Source organism: Lycorma delicatula, chromosome 6 (assembly GCF_047948215.1).
Source record: "Lycorma delicatula isolate Av1 chromosome 6, ASM4794821v1, whole genome shotgun sequence".
Taxonomy (NCBI): domain Eukaryota; kingdom Metazoa; phylum Arthropoda; class Insecta; order Hemiptera; family Fulgoridae; genus Lycorma; species Lycorma delicatula.
Window position 1 is genome coordinate 112,007,453 of NC_134460.1, and position 26,961 is coordinate 112,034,413.

At 26.2% G+C, this 26,961-nt stretch overlaps 1 protein-coding gene and 1 long non-coding RNA gene across 2 annotated transcripts in view; one reads left to right on the plus strand and one right to left on the minus strand.

Moving 5' to 3' along the window:
* LOC142327012 (uncharacterized) overlaps positions 1–26,790 on the minus strand; it is a 273,168-nt gene extending 246,378 nt beyond the window's left edge. Inside the window, exon 1 of the long non-coding RNA XR_012756892.1 lies at positions 26,478–26,790. This is a non-coding gene — a long non-coding RNA (uncharacterized LOC142327012). The remainder of the gene's footprint in view (positions 1–26,477) is intronic.
* LOC142326519 (uncharacterized) lies at positions 282–9,157 on the plus strand. The gene is made up of 4 exons (XM_075369097.1): positions 282–396; positions 3,282–3,366; positions 7,690–7,828; positions 8,899–9,157. Exons 1-4 carry the CDS (start codon positions 302–304, stop codon positions 9,042–9,044), a joined length of 465 nt encoding a protein of 154 aa, XP_075225212.1. The 5' UTR covers positions 282–301; the 3' UTR covers positions 9,045–9,157.
* Positions 26,791–26,961: the final 171 nt, after the last annotated feature.

A 26,961-nucleotide genomic window follows, 5' to 3' on the forward strand; every position in this document is an offset into this window, starting at 1 on the left:
AACTGACTGAGTTTGTATTGTATCTCTCTCTTGACAACGGTTTAGTTTACTGGGATCAATAAACCAGAAGGTAAAGCTAACTTACTTACTTCACTTTTGTCTTTACACTATATGACCAATTTTGTTTCATAATAGTCAACTATTCATTTTAGTTTGCGATTAATTCAATACACATTATCATTTATAAAAAAAAAACTTTTATAATATTCTATGAGTATTACTTTGCACATAATTATTAATTTATTTATACTAGTGAATGATTATAGATATAGTAATTATTTTTTTTATACTTTTTTAAGAAATGGCTTCTAGTGTAACTAATCAGAAACAAAAACCTGACATAATATCATATAAAAAAAGGAATGCTTTAGATCTGGCAAAAAATGATGGAAAATAGTAAGTATTAAAAACAGTATGTAAATCATGTTAGAATTATTTATATTGAAATCAATTTTAACATTAAACAACACAAAATAAACAATTCAATATTTTCCAAATTTTAACTGATGACATTAGATTTGTCATATTTCTAAGTTTATGTCCTTACAGATGCAAATTTAATATTTTAAACATTACATTTTATTATCTGTTTATTTAACTAAACAGTTAGTTCAGCATTAATTAGTTTCAAATTTGTGAATTTTTTATATTAAATGTACATCTACAGTTTAAAATAAAGTCTGAAAGCTGAATTAATACTCTAAAAAGTTCATTGAAACAGACAGCAAGATGAATATAATATTTTTAAATTATTAAAAATCTGAATGATTAGTCTACAATTAATGTTTAGTGAAACTGTTCTTCTAAAGGATCTTTCACACCTTACTAAAACAGCATTTTATTCAGTAGAATAACAACAAACTACTTAACTTTCTTGATCTCATCATATCCAATAAAGTAAATAACAAACATATTTGTTCATTTGTATTTAGCTATCCCACATAACACAAACATGAAACTTTCTTACAAACAAACAAAAAGATCAAAGTGAGTGTATAACATTGATCTATCATTACCTAATACACCCACATTGTCAGCCAATAAGTACGTTGAAAAACTCCATAAAATAAAATATTTGACACAAATTAATGGCTGCCCACTTATAGACACTTATAGATTAAATCCTGTGTATAAAATAAAGAATAAAATCATAAATGTAAATAGTAATATAAAATACTGAATACTAACATACATCAACCTACCTATAAAAGTTGTCAACATTAAAGTACAGAAGGTTACTTTCAAAATAACAGTGAACACAAGATATGGTAGGAAACTAACAAAACATTCATTGAAAAACATACCAACCCAAACATATAAAACTTAAAATGCTGTGATTGCATTACAGAGTTGATTAGACAAACTGCTTGTTATTTATCAACCTTATATATAAAGAAAACATACAGGCACTACAATAGAATCAAGTTTTACAAAATACCTCATAGAAATAGAATACTCATATTGAGCAAGTTTCAAAATGAAAAATATCCAAATGTAATCATAATCTGTAACAACACAAATAATTCAAATTCAATCAGCCAGTATTATTTTCATTAGAATGTATTGTGGGAAAATAAAAATATGAAGAATCACACAAAAAAAAATTGAGATGAATTCAGAAACAATACTAGAAACTATAAACTAACACTAATCTGATTTTTTGTCTGCATAGACTAATAGAAAACTTTCATATTCCTGGAGTGAATATGAAATTTCAACAGAGGTACTTATTTTTAAATTATATATTTTCCTTGATAATACTGTTTAATTGTTTTTTTATTATTATAAGCTTAATTTTAAACCGGTTATCAATGAAAAATCTAATAAGACTTTCCCCGACAAATATTCTTATTGTTATTATTATTACTCTTCTCTCAATTATTAATTCATTTCTAACAGTTATTGTCTATAATTTCTACATAATTCAGATTACTACACATCACATGTTTGCATAATATATCTGAATATTATTGTTTGATTTAATGCAAACTGCTATATATATATGTATATATACATATAATTTTAATAACCCACCGGGGTAACCTAGTAATTAAACACATCATCGCAAAATCAACTGATTTTTTAATCGAGGGTTTTAATGTTGAAGACCTTGTAAAAGCAATTGTTTTTATATGGATTTGACTGCTAGGCTGTGGATACCAGTGTTCTTTGGTGGTTGGATTTCAATTAATCACACGTCTCAGGAATGATCAACCTAAGTCTGTTCCAGACTACATGTTTACCAATACATTTACCCTTACATTATACAACATATGCAGTTGCATCAGGCCTAACAAACCAGTAGCAGTAATTGCATTTACCTAAACACACACCCAGACCCGGCACTAGCTGGAAAACTGGTTGGAGATATATATACATATTATATTTGACTGATCAACCTAAATATATATATATATACACACACACAGACACACATACACACACAGAGACAGACAGACAGACACACACACAAATAATTTTATATACATATATAATTTTAATATTTAATATGTCACTGTAATATAATTAGTTGAATATCATTATTGTAAATTACGGTTACAAGTCTTCAAGGGATTATTTTTATGTTTTCCCTTAGGTCATGTTACCATTAATTTGGTGGTGATCAGCACTCACATATTATGTTAATCATTATCTATACTCTTATATGATATTGGTTCCTTTTCAGTATCTGTGGCAATTAAAAAGTTACACATTTTTCTAATTTTAATTTTTTAATATTTCTTTAAGTGACGGTTTTAATAAATCTCTATTGGAGTCCTATATATACTACATTTATATAATTTATTTAGCTCATGTTTTGGTGGTTTTATGGCATATTTTGTTTTTTCAATTATTAAAACGTTAGTTTTCTGCCGTTTTGGGGTCTTATACATGATTTATAAATAAATATTTAGTAAACCTTACATTAGTGTGTTGAACCAAATTGATAGCTTATACCATAATTGCATAATAATTAATATAAAATTTTAATTTTTATGACAATTTGAAGTGAATACAAGGACTGATCATGACCATTCATGTACTTTTGTGATCCTCTAACAATGCTTAATCTTAATCCAAAATCAAAATCAAGACAAAGAGTGTTCACACACATACAGACAGACATACATATTTAAATGTAATAATTAACTGTTCATTTGTTGACAAGGGGGTTTTATAATTATATATTATAATTTTATTACGTCCATCTAATAAATGGTTACCATGTTCAATTATTCATTATTGTTCAATAATAAATTAAAGTTATTTATTTTTTACAGTCAAGAAATGATAAAGATGCAAGAGTTTGCACAAGCTGCTTGGGAAGAAAAATGGGGATTCATGAAACATGAAGAAATAGAAAAGGTTCTTCACAATGATTTTCCTATTATTTAACAGTAAAGTAATATATTATTATTATAAAAGTAAATGTAAATCTGATATTAAAATAATATTTCAGAATACTTTTAAGTTACTTTTTTCTTAGAAAAACTGACACGGATACATGTTCATTACAATATTCTGAAATATTTTACTAATCCATAGGCTAGATTATATTCCAAATGATTTATTAAGAAATAAGTGAAAAGAATGATGGAATTAAATAGTAGCTCCAACAGGAGTTGATCCAGGGATTTATTGTACAACTAGGTAAAGTTATCATGACCTTTAAAATCTGAACTAAAGGTGCTTAACTGACCAGGTGCTCCACATTTTGCCACTAGTAACAAATATTTAACTATTTCCTAATTGTAAGATACATAATACATTCAGAAGTAACAAAGTTAACTTTTTTTTTTGACTGATGAATTAATTCACCACAGAAGCTTACAAACAAGCTTGTGGATAGAAATATGGAAATGGAAATTTTTAGCAAATAAAAAATGCCATTCTTGACTGGGTTTTCAACTCAGAACCTAAGATGAAAGATTGAGTAGCTACCACTCTGTCACAGAGATTGGCAATATTTTATTCATATTTAATTTTATTTATTCCAGTAGAACCATTTTTGATAATACTCATTTTTTTAATAAAATTTCTAGGTTTGTTATGAAATTTCTTACAACAAAATAGGGCTGACCAGCATATAGCTATTTTTAAATTTAGATACATCAACTTAGATTATTACAGGAAAGAAGTCTTCTTATTTTAGTTATATTTACTACACTGAATAAGCAGCAAATTGCTCAATTTATATATTTAAAATGAAATAACACAGCCTTTGATTTTCCTATAGCTTCTTCTTAAATATTCAGAAGCATGACAACTAACCATCTTCAAAAAAAAAGTATCCTCTGAGAAAACAAGAAAGTGAATAGAAAAAAAGTTGCTTCAGAAAACTGCAGAGAATAAATATCGTTGTAATAAAGACAAGCAACCACTGCAGGAAAAATATGAAATGTATAAATATATTCACCCATAAACATACTAAACTTTAAACATAAAAATGTTCAAGCAATATAAGGAACATAGATTAGATAGAAAACATAGTTTGGTGAAGATTGTAAAGCAGGCAGCATGAAGATCCAATAGGTGATATCCAAGTCTGAATAAAGTGTAATTATTTTATCAGTGGTAGCTAATGATTTCAGGAATTGCAAAACAGATTTAAAGTTGAAACCCCATTCCTTCACCCAATCAAAGTTATCTAAATTGTAAATATATTCTTTCACAGAAATTTTCATGAATGTATACTCTTTTCTATAGATATAAAGAGTTTCTATGTTTCTAATTTACAAAAAGTAAAACTTACATTATTACTTACACATTTCCATTTAATTATTTAAGCCAGAACTTTGTTTTTAAAACATTCATAATGCTGCTTAATTTTTTCTCTGTTTCAAAAAACTTAATTGATATACATGTTCTGAAGAATTCTAATATTCTAATATAAAAGCACAATTTATATTATTATAATAAATCAATAATTCATACACATGATTAATAATAAAAATTAAGTAGTGAACAGAAAGGTTTACTAAGAACTGTCACTCAACCACTTGTGCCGAGTACCAATTTTTTTTTTTAATTTCAATTATTGTACACTTACTCCATGAATGCTGTTTTTTTATTTACTTTAAACATAAGCATATGTTTTCCATAACTAACTTTAAAAAACATTTCTTCATTCTTATTCCACCTTGAAAATACAATTTAAAAAAAAAAACAAACTGAATCATAAGAGAAAGAGAGATACATTTAATAAAATGGTACCGTAACAACCTTCAAAATCTGATGCACATGAAAATCCTGCTTCAATATGTATACTTGCCCATTGAAACAGTAAGCAAGGTGTCAAAACGGTCTGATATTGTCATGAGAACCATCATATACTAGTAATGCCACTGACAGTTCTCAATTGAACCAAATGCTTCAACTGAATTATATCAGACTATTTGATTATTTACAGTGATAGTATACTGACCAAGTATAGAATAACAAAATAAATATACATGGAAAAAAATGTAATATTAAATTTAAAAATCTGATGTGCACTTCCTTGTACACATATTAAATTACATATACACTTTTTTTGTTGCACTTCAATTAAACCTATTTCATTTGAAAGTGATATACGATCCTCCAATTCTTTAATAAAGTAGACAGTTACAAAATTGCTGAAATATTAGTTTTTATTACATCAAATATTTATAAAATTATTAATTCAACAATCTTACATGAAATATTAGAATAGAGTAAAAGTCTGTTTATTACTCATATTACTAGATCAATATTATTCATATCTTCGTGAGTTGCTAATTAACAAAATTTTGAGATTTCTGGTGTGTCGTATAAATAACAGTTAATAATAATTACACTATTCCGTTTAGTAAACTCCTGTATAGTGGTTACAAATGTTAATTTCAACCTTACAGTGTAAAATATTCAGTTTTTATTATTGATTATTTGGTGAATAATCAAAAATGAAAAAGAAAGATAACGTGAAGAAATATATCTCAAAAACAATGACAAGAAGATGAATATGAAAAGAAAGAAAATGTTAAGAACATGGAAAGAACAAAAAAGTTAAGAGAAGATGATGAATAGAAGAGGAAGAAAATTTTAAAACCAAAGAAAGAATAACATAGAAGAAAATGTTCCCAACAAAGAAAGAATAAAAATATTAAGGGAAGATGATAAATATAAAGAGGAAGAAGACAAGGGAAAGAATAAAAAGATTAAAAGAGGATGATGAACATAGACAAAGAAAATTTGAAAACTAGAGAGCGTGTACACAAATTAAGATCAGAAGAACTATATTAGACCAAAGAGCAATTAAATGATTGGCAACAAAAAACAAATAAATAAAATGATGATCAACTCCGACTTACGGAGAATATTGTCCAACAATATCAAAGGAATAATGAACTAAAAGATAAGAATTTTTTGCAATTTATATTAAAGATTGGGTATGTGTGCCTCAGTGTATATGTTGTTCTTGTGAGGGTCTATTTTTCAATCACTCAGTAGTTAACTTTATGTAGATAAAATTAAACAGAAATTACAGAAAAATTACAAAAAATAAAAACAGAAATTAAACTAGAAAATCCAAAAATTATATGATTCTAAATTATAATTTTTAATTAATAATCAGATGTTTCACCAAATCTATTACATATACAACTATGTAATAATGCCTATTAAATTATATATACAAATTTTTAAAAGTACATAAAATTTTATTTCACTAACTTGTGATTTTTTTCATATTTTTTTACAATTTTATTTTTTCAATTTTTTTTACAATCATGGGTCAATAATTATCAATAAATCAATATATTTAAATTTTAAAAAAAGAAATAAAAAAATATATTAATAAAAAAGTTAAAAAAAAAAGATGATTTCTTATTCGAACTGATGTGCTTCCAAACTAATCAAAATGGATTCAGGGTTGGTCAAAATGGATATTTTCATTCAAATCTGAAAACCGAAATTTTTCACGATCACAATACTTCCTTTACTTCGTACAAAGAAGTAAAATTAGTTTTAAAAAGATGAATATTTTTGTTAGGTTGGAATAAAAATCAAAAAACAATTTAGAATAGAAATAAGAAACAAAATTCAACTATCTGTAAATTTTTAGTATATTATCATGCATTAACAAACCATTACATGATATAATCTCATTATTATATCACACTTGTCAGTGTAAGATTATGTCACTGTAAGAAAAAATACACAGTTATTCACACCGTCTAGCCTTATGTACAATGTATTAATAGCACAATTTTATAACAGGAATTAGTTTATCTTGCTTAAACACAATTGAATGTTGTGAAAGAATTTAATTATTCTTACTGAATACAAAAAGCTTAACCTTAATAAAACTTTAAAAAAATAATTAATTAGAAGACAAAAAAGAAAAGTAGTTTATTAATTATATTATATAAGAAAATTTAAATTAACATACATTAAATTAAAATTCCTTAAATTTTTTCCTTTTTATTTAGACAATGCAAAATTAGAGATTGAAGTGCAAAAATTTATTTAGAAACTGCAACATTGCATAATGGAAACATGTTTTTTATCTTCTTGAAATTATTTTTTACATTGACATTTTAAAAGCATGTTAATAAAAACAATAATCTTAGTACAGCTATTTTCCTATTTTTATTTTAATACTTTTTTTTACAGTACCCGTAATAAAATTTTTGTTTCTTTTTTTAATTAGTTATCTTCTTATAACAGATTTACAGAGAAGAAGCTATTAAAAGAAACCTAGATGAAGATTTTATAGAAAAACGAAGATTAAAATATCATAGAAAAACTTCAGAATTTCCATCCTTATCATTAAAGCCTTCTGGTCCAGTACCAATGCTTTCTTCAGGTAGATACAGCACGCATAAACACACACAGTATATAATACATATTTATGCACAAATTACAATTGCATGTAGACATTTAAACTATTATTTTTAATTATAGTTCAAAATCACATACACCACAAATACTAATCTAACATTCCACATTACTCAACATTTTCATATACCCAAACAGTGATGACCTTGACAAATAATATTAGCCTTCTTATGACTTATCCGCTCTGTGAATGTTGGCTATTATGTTGGTGATTATAATTTTATTCACCACTGTCCTGAAAAGAGATGTACTCAACATTCAATTTCATATTGATCATCGTTGCCATGATTGTCCTGGGAATATTTGTTGGATTTTTAATGCAGTGTTTTTCCATAGCCTTCTGTATCCCAATCCCACTGACCATCTTCAGTGATTCCTCCACCTTTTGGGGCAATTTGTCATCTAAGGACAATAGGTTGCCCTACCTATTCATCTGCTCATCTTTCTGCTATTCTACCTGCTCATCTGTCCTTGTCTCAGGGAGGGACTCCTTGTCTCAAGAATCACTCAGCCAGGCTATCTGCAATGTCTGGGCAATGGGGTTGCCGCATACCTATGCCAAAAATATTTTAGTCACAGCTACCTAAAAATTATCATTTACATTTCTATATCAATTTAGCAGTAAGGATTTCTTCCTTAATATTTACAGTAACAAAAAAAGTTCTTACTATCAAAAATGTATGGCTTTTAATCTGCATTTTCTTTCTGCTGTATACAGAATTCATTTTCTCTTAAAAATGTGTAGTGGGCAAGGTTACACACTATTCTCACTCATTCACAATCTTTAGTTGCATCAGAAGCACACATTAGTAGCTTTGATACATTTCAATGTAGTGGTTTTGAGTAGCTGTATGTACATTTTAGTATTTCAAAGCAGTTAGTGTTGTTTCTTAATAATATGTATTGTATGTTCTTTACAAAAGTTTTATCAATCTCCATAAAACTCGACATTTTGAAAACTTACTCCTCTCCAGTTATGCTTTCTTCAGATTTATAAGGATTTACATTACCACTAGAAAAATATGTTTTCTGTTTTAGGTTTTGCTGGTTGGAGATCATCAGATCCTGAATGTTCACTAGAAATTGTGGGACCCCTTTACGTTTCACCTCGTCTTTCAATAGATCCTCCACCACTAGAAAATGACATAGATTTAAAGAATCAAAAATTTATAATCCTTGGATAACTACTTTCACTGACTTATAAGGAAATAAAGAATATCTTTAATATTCAAGTATAAATAGTTTCTGAAATCTAATTTAGAGATTGATTTAATAGCGAAACACTGGAGAATGAAGCTCGAGTTTTTCTCCAGTTTCTTCTTTATACAGTAACAGATTACTTAAGAAACTAACTCCTTTTTTTATAACAAAAATCTAAGAGAAGCGTTTTTCGGAAGAAAGTCATCATCATTCATCAATATTTACCTTTTAAAAACAGTTTTAAATATTACCAAGTATTATGAAAATTTGAAAGATTTTTCATTATTTAGCAAAATACACAGGGAAATATCATTTTTGTTTGTTTATAAAACATACATGACTATCTTTACATAAAAATAACGTAAGTTTTTTTATTACACGACTGATAAATTATTTATTATTTCAACTGCTCATAGAACTGCGTTTTTGTTATTAAAATAAAAGCTGTCATAGTTTTTTAACAATTTTTATATAACTGCTCTTCTTATCAAATATTTATTTATTTAATTACTCCATTGCCTGTAGGTTACCAATCACAGCTATCCTTATATTTTTTATATAACGATAAAACTTATTTGACTTTAGTAAATGTTAAGACTGACTATGATTCAAGTCCAGAACCAGGTTGATATATACATTATAGGTAAAATAATAAAGAAATTTTAAAGAATACTTGAAAATTATTTCAGTCATAAAGTTATTATCTACACAAAATTGTTTTTATGTTCTCTACTTTTGTAAAACTGGTAACGTAACGATTAACTACTTAGTTAATTGTTACATTACGCAGAATAATAATATATATTCTGCAATATATATACTTTTAGCTGTAACTGAATCAAGTTACATCAAGCTAATGTGATTCATTCACAGGTTGGCTGTGCAAAGAACTGAGTCAGTAGCAGTGATAATAAGAGTATATACTTTGCAAAAGAGTTTCATGATGTAGTTAATATGAATGGGTAAAGATAAATAACTACACAATCAGAGAAATAAAAATAAAAACAAGCTGTAGCACTAATTACCCTAGTAGAAATATTATTACAAATTCTACATCATTCTGGATATGATGGTGCATCTAGGCCATTAAAAAAAAAAGCATTCAATAAATATAAAGATTTCACTTTTTCTGTTACACTTTCTTATAGTAAGTCTTTATTCTCATTCAATATTCTTAAGCGTGTATTGTATCTCTTTTTAATAACTTCGTAATACCTGTGTATCTTAGTCAAAGTTATCTTAGTCAACTTTACCAACTGACATGTGTTGTTATTAACAAAAAAAGGAATCATTAAAATACAATCATACTTCCTTAATTCGGCGGAATAGTCTTCCTTAAAACAAGGAAATGCAATCTGAGAACTTCATTAGATCTCAAAGTAACATGCAAAACATACATATGTATATGTATATATACATACAAAAATAAAATACAAACATAAGAAAGTTTAATAAAGGAATTCTCATAGATCCCAAAGATTAAGTTACACTCACTAGTTATTGTTTTAATTTGTAAGAATTGCAAATTAACAATTTCAAATAAGTTGATTCAATGATTCAATCATTAAATTAGAAGTATTATTTTTCATAAAATAAATTAATCTTTTCTTTTTTTTATCAGTACATAATAATAGATTATATGTAAATCACATCAAGAATTGGTACACTGAATTATAAGATAAAAATTAAATTAAAAAAATAGATGTGATGTTAATTATTTAAAATATAAACATATGAAATAATGTTGAGATAAATACATAAAAATATAATATAAAAATAACTACAATTATCTTTTATTACATTAAAATGTATTTTATCTACAAAAATAGAAAAAAAGTTCAACTGTTAATTATCAGTATGAAAAAATATAGTTTTTCTAAAAAAAAGATTGTTTATTTAGACAAACAATTTTATTTTGGCATATCCAAAACTAATATTATGCAAACTTCAACTCCTTCAGAAAAATGTATTTAATTAAATAAGTTTGTCTAAAGATCTGCTTTTACCACTAAATGCACATTTCAATTGTTAAATAATTCTTACCATTAACTGTAACAAAATTTGTGAAAATAACAATTAAAATAAATAATACTTTTTCTTCTTAATTTTACAATCTCCAACATTTATTAACCCTCCATTGGGTGCTGATTTCAAAAAGTCAAAATTTAAAGAAGAGTTAAAACTGGATTAATTTTAAATTTTAGTTTGTTTTTTAATTTTTTTTTTTAAGTTTATTTTACACTTTTTTTAATTTAATATGTGGATAGGCTAATAAAAAAAGTTATACCCTACAGAGAAAAAAAATTTTGAAAGAGATATCTCTTCAAAGATTTCTTTAAAACCTTCTTATCAAGAACATTTTATTTCTGCAAGAATGATTCCTGAATTTCTGTACAATAGATACTATAAATTATTACAAGAACTAGAATTCTATAAAAAATTTGGTTATTCCCTACCCTATTTTTCTGAGCATTAAATAATTTATAATCACTAAAAAGGCATAATTGGATGAAGCTATTATAAGCTCATGGATATAAAATAATGTCTTCTTATACAAAATTTCAATAGTGCAGTTCTTCAGATAATTGATTCAAGCTATTTTGTCTGATTATGTTATTTCACCCATAATAATGATCACACCTCAGTTGAATAGATGAAATAAGAACACATCGAATAGGCAAAACAACAGTTATCTGTATATTAATAATAATAATCTTAACATCAAATAAGGATATTCAAGTGTAAATATTCAGTGCACATTTTACACTGAAGGATCAGACAAAGCTTTGTACATTATCCAATAAATTGTGAGATCCATAAAAGTAGTTATCTCTTTTTAGTAAATAATTTATTATGCATGATGTGAAAAGGAAAATCTGTCAATGTACTACTAAAAAAAATTAATGAAAAGTAATAATATAGATTTTACAATAGCTTTCTTTGTATGAAGTAATGAATATTTTAGTAATATACTTTACACAACAAAGTGAATAAAAATTTTAAATAAAACCAAGCCTTAAAATGTTTTTTCAGGTTATGTATTCTACAACCTGAATTGATGGAAGACTGTTCACATAACATACTTCTTTCACAAAAGAAAGAGATTCATTAATCTGTTGTTTTACATTATCCGTCCTGGTCTTTTTTTATAGCTATGAAGCATGTAAAATGTCTGAGTCAGGAGTGCACTGGTGGCTGAGCACACTGTAACACAGTCTCAGTACTGCTTTTATGAGAAATAACAAATTTTCCTTTTACATAAAATTTGTTTTAACTTAAGTTTGGCCTTTATTTTATTTTAACAAAAATATAACCTAATTATAAAAATCAAACTGCAATGACCATTTAAAAGAAAATGGTCCTTAATTTTGGATATCCATAGGCATTGGTGGCATTCTGACAGAAGCCAAACTGATGACTATGATATATTATCAGGTTTATAGGATCTACAAGATGACCTCCAATAACCCATCAGAGTTAGGAATGGTGGTGTGGCAACCAACATTTGCCACACCACCATAAATAAATTGTTAAATATTTAATTTATAGAAAAGTTACGACATTTGACACGAAAAACATAAGTTTTGCTTTTTATCAATATAAACATCGAAACAAATGCACATTGTTTTATAACATCATCATACAGCCAGATGCCTGTGGCTGTGGACCACATTCTTGTAGTCTACTATAATACAAAATCATACATTATGGTACTAGAAAATTTTTTAACGCACTCCTGGTCTGAGTTACAAACAGCAATAAACACAATAAACTTCTGTAAGAGTAATAATTTTCATTTTATAACCAGTCCCAGTAGTGGTCTGGTTCACAGTTTGAAAGGCTTGGTACGTTCACATATACATACAGCATATCCAGCTCAGGCAATAGAAAACCACTTCACTCTACACTTTCCCAAATATGCTAGGCATGGGATTGTTATTCTTGGAAATCATTAAGCAAATTTTATGAGTGGCTGGCATCTTATGTCAGGTCACCAACAATGATTACAGTTACAACGCCTAACATCCATACATATTCTCTAAAAAATATTCTGCTCAAAATTTAGCATAAGCATATCATGTAAATCACAGCTAGTCATTTAAATTTAATAAGTTGTTAATTTTATGAAAATATTGACAATTCTAGATACAAAATCAATGAAAATGATTATGTTGAACTACTCTTCAGAAAAAATTATGTTTTTTATCAAAACAAACTATACAGAAAGAGAAGCCAGATATATCAGTTGTTTATTCCACATGTAACAGAGCAATAATTGTTCTGTATATTGTTAAAATATGTCAGTATATTCCCTCGACATTTTGACTATCAGTTTATTATATTGTTTTTCCCACAATAACTTGTGTAAATTAGAATTTGTTTAAATGTAACTGTGCAATGAGTTTTTGATCCTTTGTTCCAAGACAGAAGAAAGTATTTGAAAAAATTTTTGATATGATTTCCTCACTTAACAACAAAATTAAAACTTTTATTTTAATAAGCTCCTCAAAATTCTACAATTTGTTAGTTAAATTATAAGTAAATTTCATGCATAGTCAAAATATAATAATTGCTTATTAATATTTATTTGTTACAAAAAGAAGAAATATAATATTATATTTTTAAAGGAAACAGAAAAAACTAAGAATTATTAAAAGAGAATTTAGCAAATATAAGCTGTTCACTGGTCCTAACAAAAGAAGGATTTAAAAACTAGTAGAAAAAGAATTGCATAATTGTTTTTTTGTGTTTTTTTTTTAAATAAGAATCTTATCTTCTTTTACAAACATTATAAAGTCCACAAGAATATAACATATCTGAATTGGTATTCACATACATTTTAAACCTTACCATATGGTGGTTTATCAAGTTCAAAGGATATAAAGATGATCATAAGCAGATGTATGGTGTCACCACCAACAAACTTAACAAAATAAAAAACCTCTTTGTGTCTAACTGGTATAGTAGTAGCTAGTTCTCCAGAAGTCCCCTTCTTTTTTATGTCATCACTACTAAAGAACCCATACATCATTCAGTTCACACTATCATCTCTCTGTATTTAAGCTTATTTCAACTACACTATTTTATTAACTATTGGATTATCTATCTTTTAATAAAAGTTAGGCTCAACAAACATGAAATATTGTATATAATAACCATTCTATTTACAATTGTATATATGTAGTCCTTCACTGCACACATGCACACACACACACACACACACCCACAAACACACACACACACACATTTCTTATATCTTGATAAAAGTTAATAAATAATAAATTTTGATATGTATTTCTTGATAAATATAACACATGATATACTTTCAAAATAATTATAATGGTAATAAAAATAGGCTGACCAAGAAAGATAAAAAGTCCATTGATAAATTCTCACATACAAATTGTAGACCATATTCATTAAAAATTAACAAAAGATATTTTTATTTGTTATCTTAAAGTGAACAAATTATAATAAATATATATAAATATTAATTACAGAGACTATCAATTACAGCAAAATAAAATGACATTCAACCAAACAGCACTTATGATGTTATATATTAAATGGTCAGTCTAATTTTAAAAAAACATACATGTATTAAAATAATTCTGTGGGAAAGGAAAACAAAACAGATGGTCTGTCATAGTTGAATGTAGTTTTATTATTGATGACATTTCTATTAAAATATTTTATTACAAGTTTTTTTTTTAAATTTGATCAACAGTGTGAGTAACAGGAAACAATTTTCTGACCGAGTGTTATTTTATTGTCTTGGTGGTAAATCCAATTAACATTTAATTAATTAAATTAATGAAAACAGTGAATTAAATGAATTTTATATATTTATACACATTCTGTACAATAAGAATGGTTTATATATTTATATACACACTTATATGGTTTGAAAATATACTTTGAATATATATATATATATATATATATATATATATATATATATATATATATACATCCTCTCTGGTAAATTTTTTTTTTCTTTTATTTATCCTAAAGACAAAAATTATTATTTACTTTTACATTATTATTTATAACAAAGAAAGGTATAGAATACTCATAAACATATGTTCCAAAGAATGTAGTTACTAGGCTTAAAGACTGTCTTTAATCAGCAAAAAATAATCAGTTTGATTAAAAAAAAAATACAAAATACAAAAAAAATTAATATTTTGTATGAATAACTATCACATTTTTATAAAACTTCAAAGAACCAATAAAAACCCCAAGAAACACTTACAAAAAATAAATATAAAAACTTAGTAAAATTTAATTATTAAAATATGAGTGATAAACAGATTTCCTTACAATATGAAATTTATATACAACTAACATATTTAAAATTCTAAAATTTACAAAATATTAACTGCTTATAATGTAATATTAAGGAACAAAAATAAAATGGGGGATATATGTTGTGTGTGTGTGTGTGTATGCGCCCGTGCACACACACACACAATATATATATATATATATATATATATATATATATATATCAGTATTTTCTAACCATTAAAATCTATCATTATACACATAGAAATGACAAAAAAGAAAGGCATCTAACAGTTCATAATAAAAATAATTACAGCTTAATAAATAGTGAAGTTAGATATAACTGTAAAGGTCATTAAAAAAATTATTTCAGTAACCTGTACAGAATGCATAATACAACTGACTAGAAAAGTATGGAGAAGAATCAAAACAAGTTTACTGAAAAAAAAAAAAATCTAATAGAAGTAATGTATAAGGGTGAGTACTACATGAAAGGAAGGTAAACTATTTTTTTGTATAATACAATTGACCTTTCATGGCCATTTGTTCCAGATGAAATGTAATTTTGTTTGTTTACTACACACTTGAAAGATTCCTTTAACTATTGTTATTACTATATAGTGAGCACCCTTTTCAAATAAATATGCATTGAAGTTTATTCTTATATACCAACCAAGCAGAGCATTTACTTATTGACTAACAGAATGAAAAAATGAATACATACCAAAAAAAAATAGAAACAGGAAAATTGATATAGTAAGTAGAAAAAATAAAATTTAAAAAGCCAAAATTAGGAAAGAATAAAGATAAAATCAATATTAAAATGTAATAAATAATCTAAGATTATAGATAATCCAAATATTTTTTCTTTCTAGAAACTTTCTCATAAAAAATTATGTGTACCTAATGAATATTAATTGGGCTGATTTTCAGAATATTATAATATATTTGCAGAACAATAATTACAAGTATTACAATATATTTTTATTTTTAAATGCAATTTTTATATGAATAAATAAGAACAGGATAAATTATAATAATAATTTAATTATTTTTCCAGTGATAGACATTTTATAAAGTAAAAATTCCACATTTTAAACTCACCACCTCACACAGGCTCATAGCAAAAGATACCAGGATGTCCTGTAATGGATAATATGTTATAACTAAATCATGTTATCTAATTTGTATTGCAAATCTATTCTTTTCTTATAAAACTGAGTCTAAAGTACGTTTCTTTTGTGTTCTGTTTAAAACTGATGGAATTTTAACCTAATAACTATATAATGATAGTTCCTCATCGCAGCTTCACCCGCGCGATATGGTTACTTGTGTTTCCCATATCAGTCAATTTTGTTTTATGTTTATTAGTCAAGTAACCTGAGGCAGCTGAAACCAGACACATATTCAGTAACGGTAGCAGTGGCTGTGGTGGTTGATATATCTTCACACCCTTCAGTGTCATATACCTTCACACCCCTTAAAAAAAATCTGAATTAAAAAAAGCCCCAAAATGGATTTTAAATAACTTATCTAAAGAATATTTGCAAACCCAGATCTACTGGATATCTCATTCACTGAAGTCAAGAGTGGGAAAATTTACAATCATTGTTAAAAAATTTTTTTACCTCTCATCAAGGTCGAATTTTAAAAATCTGAAAATTGGTTTATTGACATGAATATTACACTCACCAAAAATCAGGTTGGTTTCTTTATTTGTTACAAAGAAATTAAAAACATAACAGGGTTTCAAAAAAAAATTCAAAAGCAATGTTAACCCTTGAAACTCCGAATGACTGAAAAATCTAGAAATTCTTCTCTAGAAAATTCTAAAAATCTAGAAATTGAATTTTAGATGTACATAATCAACCAGTTCAAACCCAGTTCACACAGTAACAGACACTCACAGCTCACAATTCATTAAATTTTGTGTTTCAACCAGCAAACCTATATACTACTACATAAATATTTTTTTTTTACAGGTGAAATATATCCAGAAACCTTCTCAATTATGCAAAGAAACATGGATAAAAATATAGTAGCGACAGATCAGGTAGTGTTTTCATTTCTCTTGAACAAAAAACCCTCTTCTTTACATAATAGTGTAGATAGAGTCGTATTTGATAGACAGAATTTTATTCTGGAAATATTTTTCTAATCAACATCAATTTATAGAGATAAATATATTTTCAAAGTAAGGAAACAAAGTTTTAAAATATTTTTAACCATTTAAAATTTATTTTATTTTCTTAACATGATTTTTACATATATATATGATATAAATTAATTTAAGAGGCCTGTGGCTATTAATTTTGGAATTAATCATAATCAAAAAATATTTTTTTTTATCACATCCGTAGTTATTACTTAAAGGAGTACAAAGATCTGTAAATATCTTGTACCTACCTTTCGTGAACATTTTCTTAAAATTATTATAAATACTTTTAAGTTAACATATGTAGGGCTATATTTTTTATCTATGTCATTAATGAATAACCTACATAATATATTTTTACGTAGATGACTAATCAGCCAACATTGTCTAAAAAAAATGATGTACATATATTTAAATTTTGTGATTTTTTTTTCTTTATAATGAAGCAAAACTGGTAGACAATTATAAGATTAAATAATAAATTCTGACCAGTAACAATGAAAAGAGAAAATCCAAATAAGCTTTTGAATCTGGGCATTCTATTTTTTTTTTCGTAAACCAGTAATGTAATTTATTTATAAATTTTTTAACTGTCAGTTATAAATAAACATCAAAAGACTAACTGTCTACAGGTATATCTATTGTTAACAAACATGATATGTTAACATTCCAGTTTTGTTCACATATCATCTTACATTTTATAAATGTGTATTAATTTCAAATCACATCAATCATTCAGTATTTATACAGACACAGTAGTAAAAGTTGTAGTAGTAATAACTGCAGCTACTGTTTGATGGGTGATAGGTAAGATAATGATATGCAAGTCCTCGCTGTTAGGAGAGGGATAAATAGTATAACCACCCTTAGTTTACATCCTTTGTGATGTCATGACAGGACATACAGTAAAGGTTTTAGAGGAGAATGGTAGGCTGGTTGGTTTTTATGCATGACCTGAGTCTACTTGAAAGGTGTCCACTTCAATCACATACAACCTTTGTAATACAAACAACTAATGCGTTCTTGAGTGAAGTTTTTTATTTATTTTATTTTATACTGTACAAATAGTTAATGCTTTCTTGAATGATTTCTTTTATTTTTCTTATCCTGGTTAACTGTGTTACATACCAGTCATTAAACATACCTGGAAGACTTGATTCATATTTTATAAATTTATCGTTGAAGATGTATATTTACAAAAGATTTTAACAATTTTTACAAAATGGTCTATCAAGTAAATTAACATTAGAAATTCATCAACAGTATTTTAAATTTATACCCAAGAAAAATGAAGTAAGAAATTATTAGTTATTAATTAAGATTAAATTTTTATTTAAAGATGACATTCTATAAATATTAAAGAAGAAATATTTATTTCACTGCAGTTTAAATTAATTACATTGCACTTATAAAATATAATTTTAAATATATTCATCTTTCAGATGAGTTTGAATATTATTAATTCACGTATGATGAAAAAAAAATGATGGCAGTTTTATTTTACTACTGCTTTTTTCTATAATCCTATAAAATTTCATTTTTAATTGAATTTTTTTCCTGTATTCAAAATTGAAGATAAAGTTTGGAAAATATCCTGTTTGACAACATTTTAATAAAATTCAACAAAACACCTATGCATACATGAAATAAACAAAATAATTATTTTACAAATATGCTCTACTGCCTGCCTAATAATTATCATTTCTTCATTTTCCTTGCCCAGTTTAGGCTTTTTTAAAGGAACAGTTTTCTCAATTTTTTCAAGTAGCACCTACTTCAGCCACAAATTTTTATTTTTAAAAAATGTATAAGAATTGGTACACCAAAAACTAGAAATTTTAATTAAATATTTTAATTTTGTTTAAATCTCTTTATAAAGATTTTTTTCTATTCTTCTCATGTATTTTTCATTAAAAAAACCCCAACAGATCTAAGCAATACATTTTCTCTATGTACATGTAAAACCAATAGAATAATATTATTCATTTCTTTAATAATGACTCAGTTTATTGTTTTCAATTTTATTATACATACACATCAGTCGGTTTCATAGCAGTCAATTTAATATCATATGAATTATACAAATATTAAAAGCATAAAATCATTAGATTAAAAATGTAGGAGGGATATATATGTCACTTTCTAGTCATCTAATAAAAACTGATTTTCTACTGCTAGTATCTGCAACTGTTTTTTGGATTAGAACTATGTTATAGTGGTTTATTTAAATGTTATTTAAATTAATCATAAATCAAGTAAATTATTAAACCTTGGTTTATTTCAAAATAATTTAACCTTTAATGATAGACAATATTTGTAAGAACGGCTAATAATGAGTTTGCATTTAAACAACATACTATCAAAAGTGTTTCTTACATAGGATGGAGGATACAATAATTCTTAATTTTAGACATAGACGTAAAATAAAACTTCCTACATAATAAAAAAATAATTTTAGTAATTTATACTAAGTAAATCAATTCTGAACATGGTATAATAACTAAAAAATTAAGTACTTTTCATCAAAAAAACACACACACACACACACACACACACACACACACACACACACACAGCGAGAGGGGGGAGAGAGGGAGAGAGAGACGGAGAGGGGGAGAGATTCTACACTAAAAAACATTAATACTTTTCTAAAATACACTAAAAATAATAGGACTGGAAATATTTAGACGTTAACATTAAAAAATAAACATCAGTTTAAACCAAATGTTTATAGAAGATCAACATCACCAAAAAAAATACCAACTTATCATATGATCAATGCAATCTGATATTAAATTGCTAATAAAAGTGAATTAACTAAAGAAATTAATATGAAAAATATATATTAGTAAATAACTAATAAATTAAATTTATACTGAATACTAAAATAGATAAATTTACTATATTAAAAATTCCAAAAAAAAATATATACTTTGAACATGGGGTTAGAGGAAATGGAATTTTGGTAACTACACTGGAAGGATGAGTAGAAGGAGAAAACAAGTGAGGAAGAAGGATTAATAGATGAGGTGAAGATTGGAAACTACAGAGGAATGAAGGAGAAAGCTTGGGAAAAAGGGATGAAGAAAATGGTGGCATAAGGGACCTGACGCCCTGTAGAAATAATGAAGATAATGAACTATTTCTTACAAAAGAAATACTACTAATATTTCTTTTACATATTTATATATATCTAGCCAGTTATAATAGCATATAAAACAGTTATTAAAAAATCAAATTAATTAATAAAAATAAATCCAAAATAAGTATTAGTAATAAAGCAATGTTCATAAAATATAATATGGAAAACAGAACTGTAAAAAAAATTATGCATGTATTGTCTAGAGAATTTTTAATAAAACATTATCAAAAGCACTTGCAAGATACAAGTATAGTAAACAAAAATGTAATCATTTATATTGTATTAAAAACTATGAATATATTTTTTTCTAAAATAGAAAGTATAAAGAACATTTAAGGGAATAACAAGTTTAAATGTGACTGTTAAAAAATTACACATAATGAAAACAAAATAATGAACAATTAAAGTTCAGCAGGGATAACTGGATAAGAGAAATTATAAATTTAATTTAACAATTAATTTTAAATTTAAATCACATTTAAATAAATCACCATAACATTAATTCTATCAAAAAACAGTTGCAGTATTAACAGAAGATAATCAATTTATTAAATGACTGTAGGAAAACACTTCTTTACTAAATATTAGATAATCAATTTATTAAATGACTGTAGGAAAACACTTCTTTACTAAATATTAGATTTAATGGTTTCTATTTTTTATTATTTTTTTTAAAGTACATATTACTCATGTAATGACGTAACAATAGTTGTAAACGCATTCAAATATTAATTGCATCTTAAAGTTGCATCCAGATTGAACAAAATAAAACACAGCACGGTAGGAACAATTCACTTTTATATATTACAAAGGAATTGGGATTGTCTGGTGATTTGGTTTTGTATGTTTGGGGTTTATTTGTTTTGTTTATTGTTTCTGAAGCCACACTGAGAAGATTTTTTTTATCAGTTTCATTACCCTTTATGTATTTATGTTAATTTGATGTGTTCTATTTATATTTATTTACTTTGCATAGGAATGTGTTAATTAAAGCATTGTAACGTTTTAAGTGAAAATTTAACATTGATTTCTACATGGTCCTCAGATGACATAATTTTGAGTCTGTAGATAATTCATCTAAAAACAGGTGGTATGTCAGTTTGAGTGATTTGAAGTGAATAAGAGTGTTTGTCATTCTTTGTTTTCAGGAAATTTTTGATTTGTGTTACTGTTGATTGCTTTTGATGATGATGAAATGAAGAAATTTGATTTATTGTGTCTATATTCTCAGCTATAAAGATGAATTTTCAGTACATATATTTTATACATGTAAGTAAATAGTTGTTATATTCAATAATGATTGCTAAGTAAATAATTAAAATATAAACTTGGTTGTGATGTATGATTTCAAGATCCAGTCAATATTTTATCAATTTTAGCGACGTTCCGTGGGTGATAAGTTTTCCAATGATAAACTTTTAATAGCTAGCAACATTTCACATAAACTATAAAATAGATAAAAATTACTTTTTGATCATTTCAAATCTAATTTTTCTAATATTTCTGGAATTTGCCAAATAGAATTTGAAAGGATTTTTATACAGAAATGACCTGACTAATCATCAAACAACAGACAGGCACTATTACTCTACCATTGAGGGCACAGGATTTTAAATATATTTTTACTTATTTTGAAAGATATAGTAAGCTATAATAATACAGTTGCATTGTATAATATTAAAATAGGCCTTTCCAAATTTAAAGCAAATAAAAAATTTTTAATTTTTAAACCAGGATTTAAAATCTCTCAAGTCCCACATATATGCATAGATGTAAGTTAATTACAACAATTTACAACTTATAATAATAAGTTAGTACCAATAATATTAATAATTTAGTACCAATATTTCCTGTTTTGATGGAATACGAAAGAATTCTTTGGTGTCTCACAATAAAAATTATCATACACCAAAGTACAATGAATTTTAAGAAAGCTTCCTATTATTTTTTATGTTTTTAATTACTTATTTGCAACGATTAACACATAAAATATTTTGCAAGAATACCTTCATTAAACAAAAAATAATTTCATTTTAAAGATGTGTACATTTAAAGCTTCTACTGAGTTACAACTAACAATCAATAATTATTTAATTAAAATAAGTTTCAAAGCTTCTATTCATTGTTCATTATTCAAGCCTGTAAAATAAAATTCCCCAGTAACATTCTTGAGTTCATTAGTAACTCATAAAAGATTTATTTTATTGCATAATAGGTGGTATTATGCAATTAATATCCAATTAATATAAATAATTTTCATCAAAAATCATTAGTGTTTACATGTAGTGCTTAGAAATCTAATCTTAAGATAATGTAAATTATATGAATAATTTACAAGATTTAAAATTGGACAGTTAATAAAGTTTTTTTTTTTTAATTATTAGTTTGTAAAAACCAACTCTTTAATTATCGCAAAAGTATACAAAATAATAAATTTTCTGAAAATGAAATACGAAGCCCTCTCCTTATAATAAAGGATATCATCATCTACTTACCCACAAATTTGCACATGAAATTCACCCAGTACTTACTAAAAGTAAGCTAATATCAAACTAAGTCACGTAAATCAATTTCTTTTTATAACAAAAGTGATTGTTTCAGAAATGTCAGTGAACACTAGACAATTTTATCTAAAAATTTTATTAAGACTATTGTTATACACATGCAGCCTAATATCAGTAAACATTTTTAAAATGTAAAATCTCAAAACAGAAAAAATAAATTGTTAGGAATGCTTCATGAAATAAGAGATTGTAAGTAAATCTCAGATGTAGAACTGTACAAGATTTCTTGGGTGGAGATAAGAAATCACAAGAGGAAGTGTTTGTATGCAACTACGAACACCTTAAGAATTATGAAAGAAGGAGGTACATATGGATGAGACCAGGAGGTATGGGAAGAAGACAGATAGGTCGGAATGGTTATTTAGAAATTTTGAAACCATACTATAGACCATAAAACATATCAAGAAGTAACATTGATTCTGATCAGAGAACTTTATGATAATAAATGGTAGGCTTGAAGTATAAGAAACTAATGAAAAACCTAAGTAAAAGAAATACAATTGAAAAAGATAATATGTAAAGTTACAATTTGTAAAATAAAATTAGATTCAGTAGAAAGTTAACTAGACATTTAAAAAAAATAATAATAAATTTAAAAAATAATAATAATAAATGAAGGAGAGGAAGAACCTTAATGTAAAAGGTAGTTATTAATAACAAGAAACACACTGAAATTAATGTATGAATGCAGAAAATACAGAAATAAATAAAAGAAGATAAGAACTGTGTGAAAGTTTTTAATGTATAAAAAAAATATTTCTGGGAAATGAAACCAAAATGTATTACCGCCAGAAGTATGGACAAAAAAAAATGCAGTATGAGTAAAAGAAAGAGATACCAGATGTAAAAAATTATCATATGAGGTCTAAATGAAAGAAATACTCTAAATGATTTTCTTATACGATACACTGTTTTAAGATAAGATTTTGATGGAGCACAGAAAAGTAACTGATGTAATTGATATAAGTTAAGTAAGTGATGTAGTATCAGAGTAAATAATTTGATTGAAAGAAGCATGCCAAATTAGGCTATAGAGATAAGTGGAATGTAATTGTTATTGTACAAAAGAAATCAGGCACAAAAAAAATTTAACAACTACTGTATAATTTCACTCTAATAGATTAATGAATACATCAATCACATATTCTGATGAATAGAATATGTGCTTGAGGTTGTTCTAGATGAAATCCAGTTCAGTTTCAATACGTGTATGGATAAAAGAATGGCCATTCTAAGCCTCAAACTAATCTTAGAAACAGGTATAAGAAGAAAATAATCTTCTTAAATTTAAGAAGAATACAATCTACTGGTATTTGTATAACTAAGAAAGCATTTTGTAAACCATTTACAAAATATTTAACAAGGTATGATGAAATTAGATATTAAAATGAAATTCATAAAATGATAGAAGTAGATCCAGATTTAAAATTAATAACTTTTACTGATTTCATTTGAGAAATTAAAACAGGTTATTAGCAGTTGCTATGATTTGCTGAGTTTCAAGAAAAATCTCAGGCTGTAGTTAGCTTGTGTAGAGCCTTATTATAATAAGTAGTTTAGTGAAAACTAGTCTATATAATTAACCTGATAATTATTAGAAAACATTTTATCTGAAACTGTTGAGATTTTATAAACTAGGTAATCAGATGCGACCAATTGTTTCCAGCATAAATGCTCAAACCTATCATTCAATAAAATGATTATTAAAAGAATTTATCAGATTGCAGCAACTACTCTAATTTTTCCATTAAAAATAACTTTGATCTAATTAACGATTTAAAAGATTAAGTTTTAGATTGGTGAGATGTTTATATCATTTGAAGTTGCAACACTATCCCAACATTCTGATTATGGAAAGAATGGAGATTTTGAAGGATTTTTATTCAACCAATCTCCTGATTCATGTAACATAGAGAAGTTTATAAGATTAACATGTTAATGTATGAAACAAAATAATTACAAATTTAATAATGATACCTTGTAACAAATTCATAAAACAGAGAGTAACCTCCTGCCCAAATTCTTTGCTAAAATTTTCATGGGTAATCTAGAAATGAAAGCTAAAAGAATATTTTAATTCTCCACAAGTTTAGTTGTGGTGTATAGGTGATATTTTAATTGTTTTTTATATTTTTCATTATACTGAAAATTTTGATAAAAAATTAAACTAAATTTACAAAAGCATAAAACTAACCTGTGAAATTAAAAATAAATAAACGTTATCATTTCTGGATATAAAATTAATTCATAAAGATAACAAAATCACTTTTAATATTTACCGTAAGTGTATATTGTTGATGATACAAATATCACCAAGAATTCTTTTCACCAAATGCAGCATAAAACAGTATCTTTTAATGTGATGATTTATACAGCAATTCAGGTGTGTCACAGACTGGAATTTTATCACAAGAGAAATAAATTTTGTTAAAGGTATAGGTGACTTCCTTGGTTTTACTAGAAAAACCATTATTACAAAGACATTACAAACACAAAAAAAAACAATCTTACTTTAGAATAATTGAGAAGTATTGAAAAAAGCATGAACAAAAATTCTATCTAGTTCTCCAAATAGAAACAAGATAAAAAATATTTCAAAAATTCTGAGTTTAACATTACTTGGTTATTTCTTGGAAACTTGCTTCTGTCCTCATAAACACTAAAAGATAAAACCTAAACCTATCAAAAGAGCAGGCATGTATAAACCGCTTTGTGAAGACAATAACTGCAATTTAGGACACAAGTGGCAAACTAAAAGACTACTACAATACAGGAACGTTTAGCTAATTATAAATTTACACGATCAAAGACGTCAGCTTTTGCCAAACATGGAAACTGGTAAGAAAATTAATTTATTAGAAACAAGAATTTTAAAAGTTTAATTATAACAGGAATTAAGTAGTTGGAAAACTTGCTTTACTGTATTGTAAACTAGCCGGCCGGGGCCCCACTCGCTGCCCCCATCACACAGTGTTGATTAACATCATGCTTGTGCGAATGATACTGATAAATAACCATTAAAGCCTAATCAATTTATAAAAACTACAAGTACGATTACAGTAAGATCTCGACTTACGCGGGGGATACGTTCGTCGCGTAACTTGGGTTGTTCGGCTTAACCTTAAAACACCCGGTAAATACATAAATATTGAAAGTAATATATGCATATGCAGTACTTGAATGTACAGTAGAATACATGAAAGGAAGACCTAAATAAGTGAAATAATCAGTCTTAAAAATATAAAACAGAAATAAAATAAACACTTACTTTTGTTGATGCTGCAACACTAATTAACCTTCATACGTACTGACCACACTTATTATAATTAATAAAAAAAAAAAATAGTGACATGATTTAAATTTTAAAAAACGCTATCACTAGTTTATTCAGCTGTTTCGTCTGTTAAAATCATTCACATACGTATCACATTCACGGGCTTCGATGGTATTGGGTTGAAGAAAGAATCTCAAGTCTTCTAATTTGCGCAGCGTCGATTCTCGTTTAAAATTTCTCTAAACAATCGTTCGCCTACTGTATCAGGCTAATAACACACACAGATATTTTTACCGAAGAGTTTGTCGAGTCGGTTTATAATACGTATGACACAACACATTAGTTCGTTTAATGAGTCGGTTGACGATTCATCTGCACCACCAGATGTGTAACACACTAGCGCAGTCCATAGACAAAAACGTTTATTAGTGAAGAAATAAAACCAGTACAAAGATTTAATTAAAAGCAATGCAAATAA

What these genes read in the sequence shown, in the direction of transcription:
- LOC142326519 (XM_075369097.1), top strand. Translation starts at nt 302, where the DNA reads ATGGCTTCTAGTGTAACTAATCAGAAACAAAAACCTGACATAATATCA. An exon ending in GCAAAAAATGATGGAAAATA is followed by an intron (nt 397 to 3,281) that starts GTAAGTATTAAA and finishes TATTTTTTACAG; the next exon opens with TCAAGAAATGATAAAGATGC. An exon ending in AACATGAAGAAATAGAAAAG is followed by an intron (nt 3,367 to 7,689) that starts GTTCTTCACAAT and finishes TTCTTATAACAG; the next exon opens with ATTTACAGAGAAGAAGCTAT.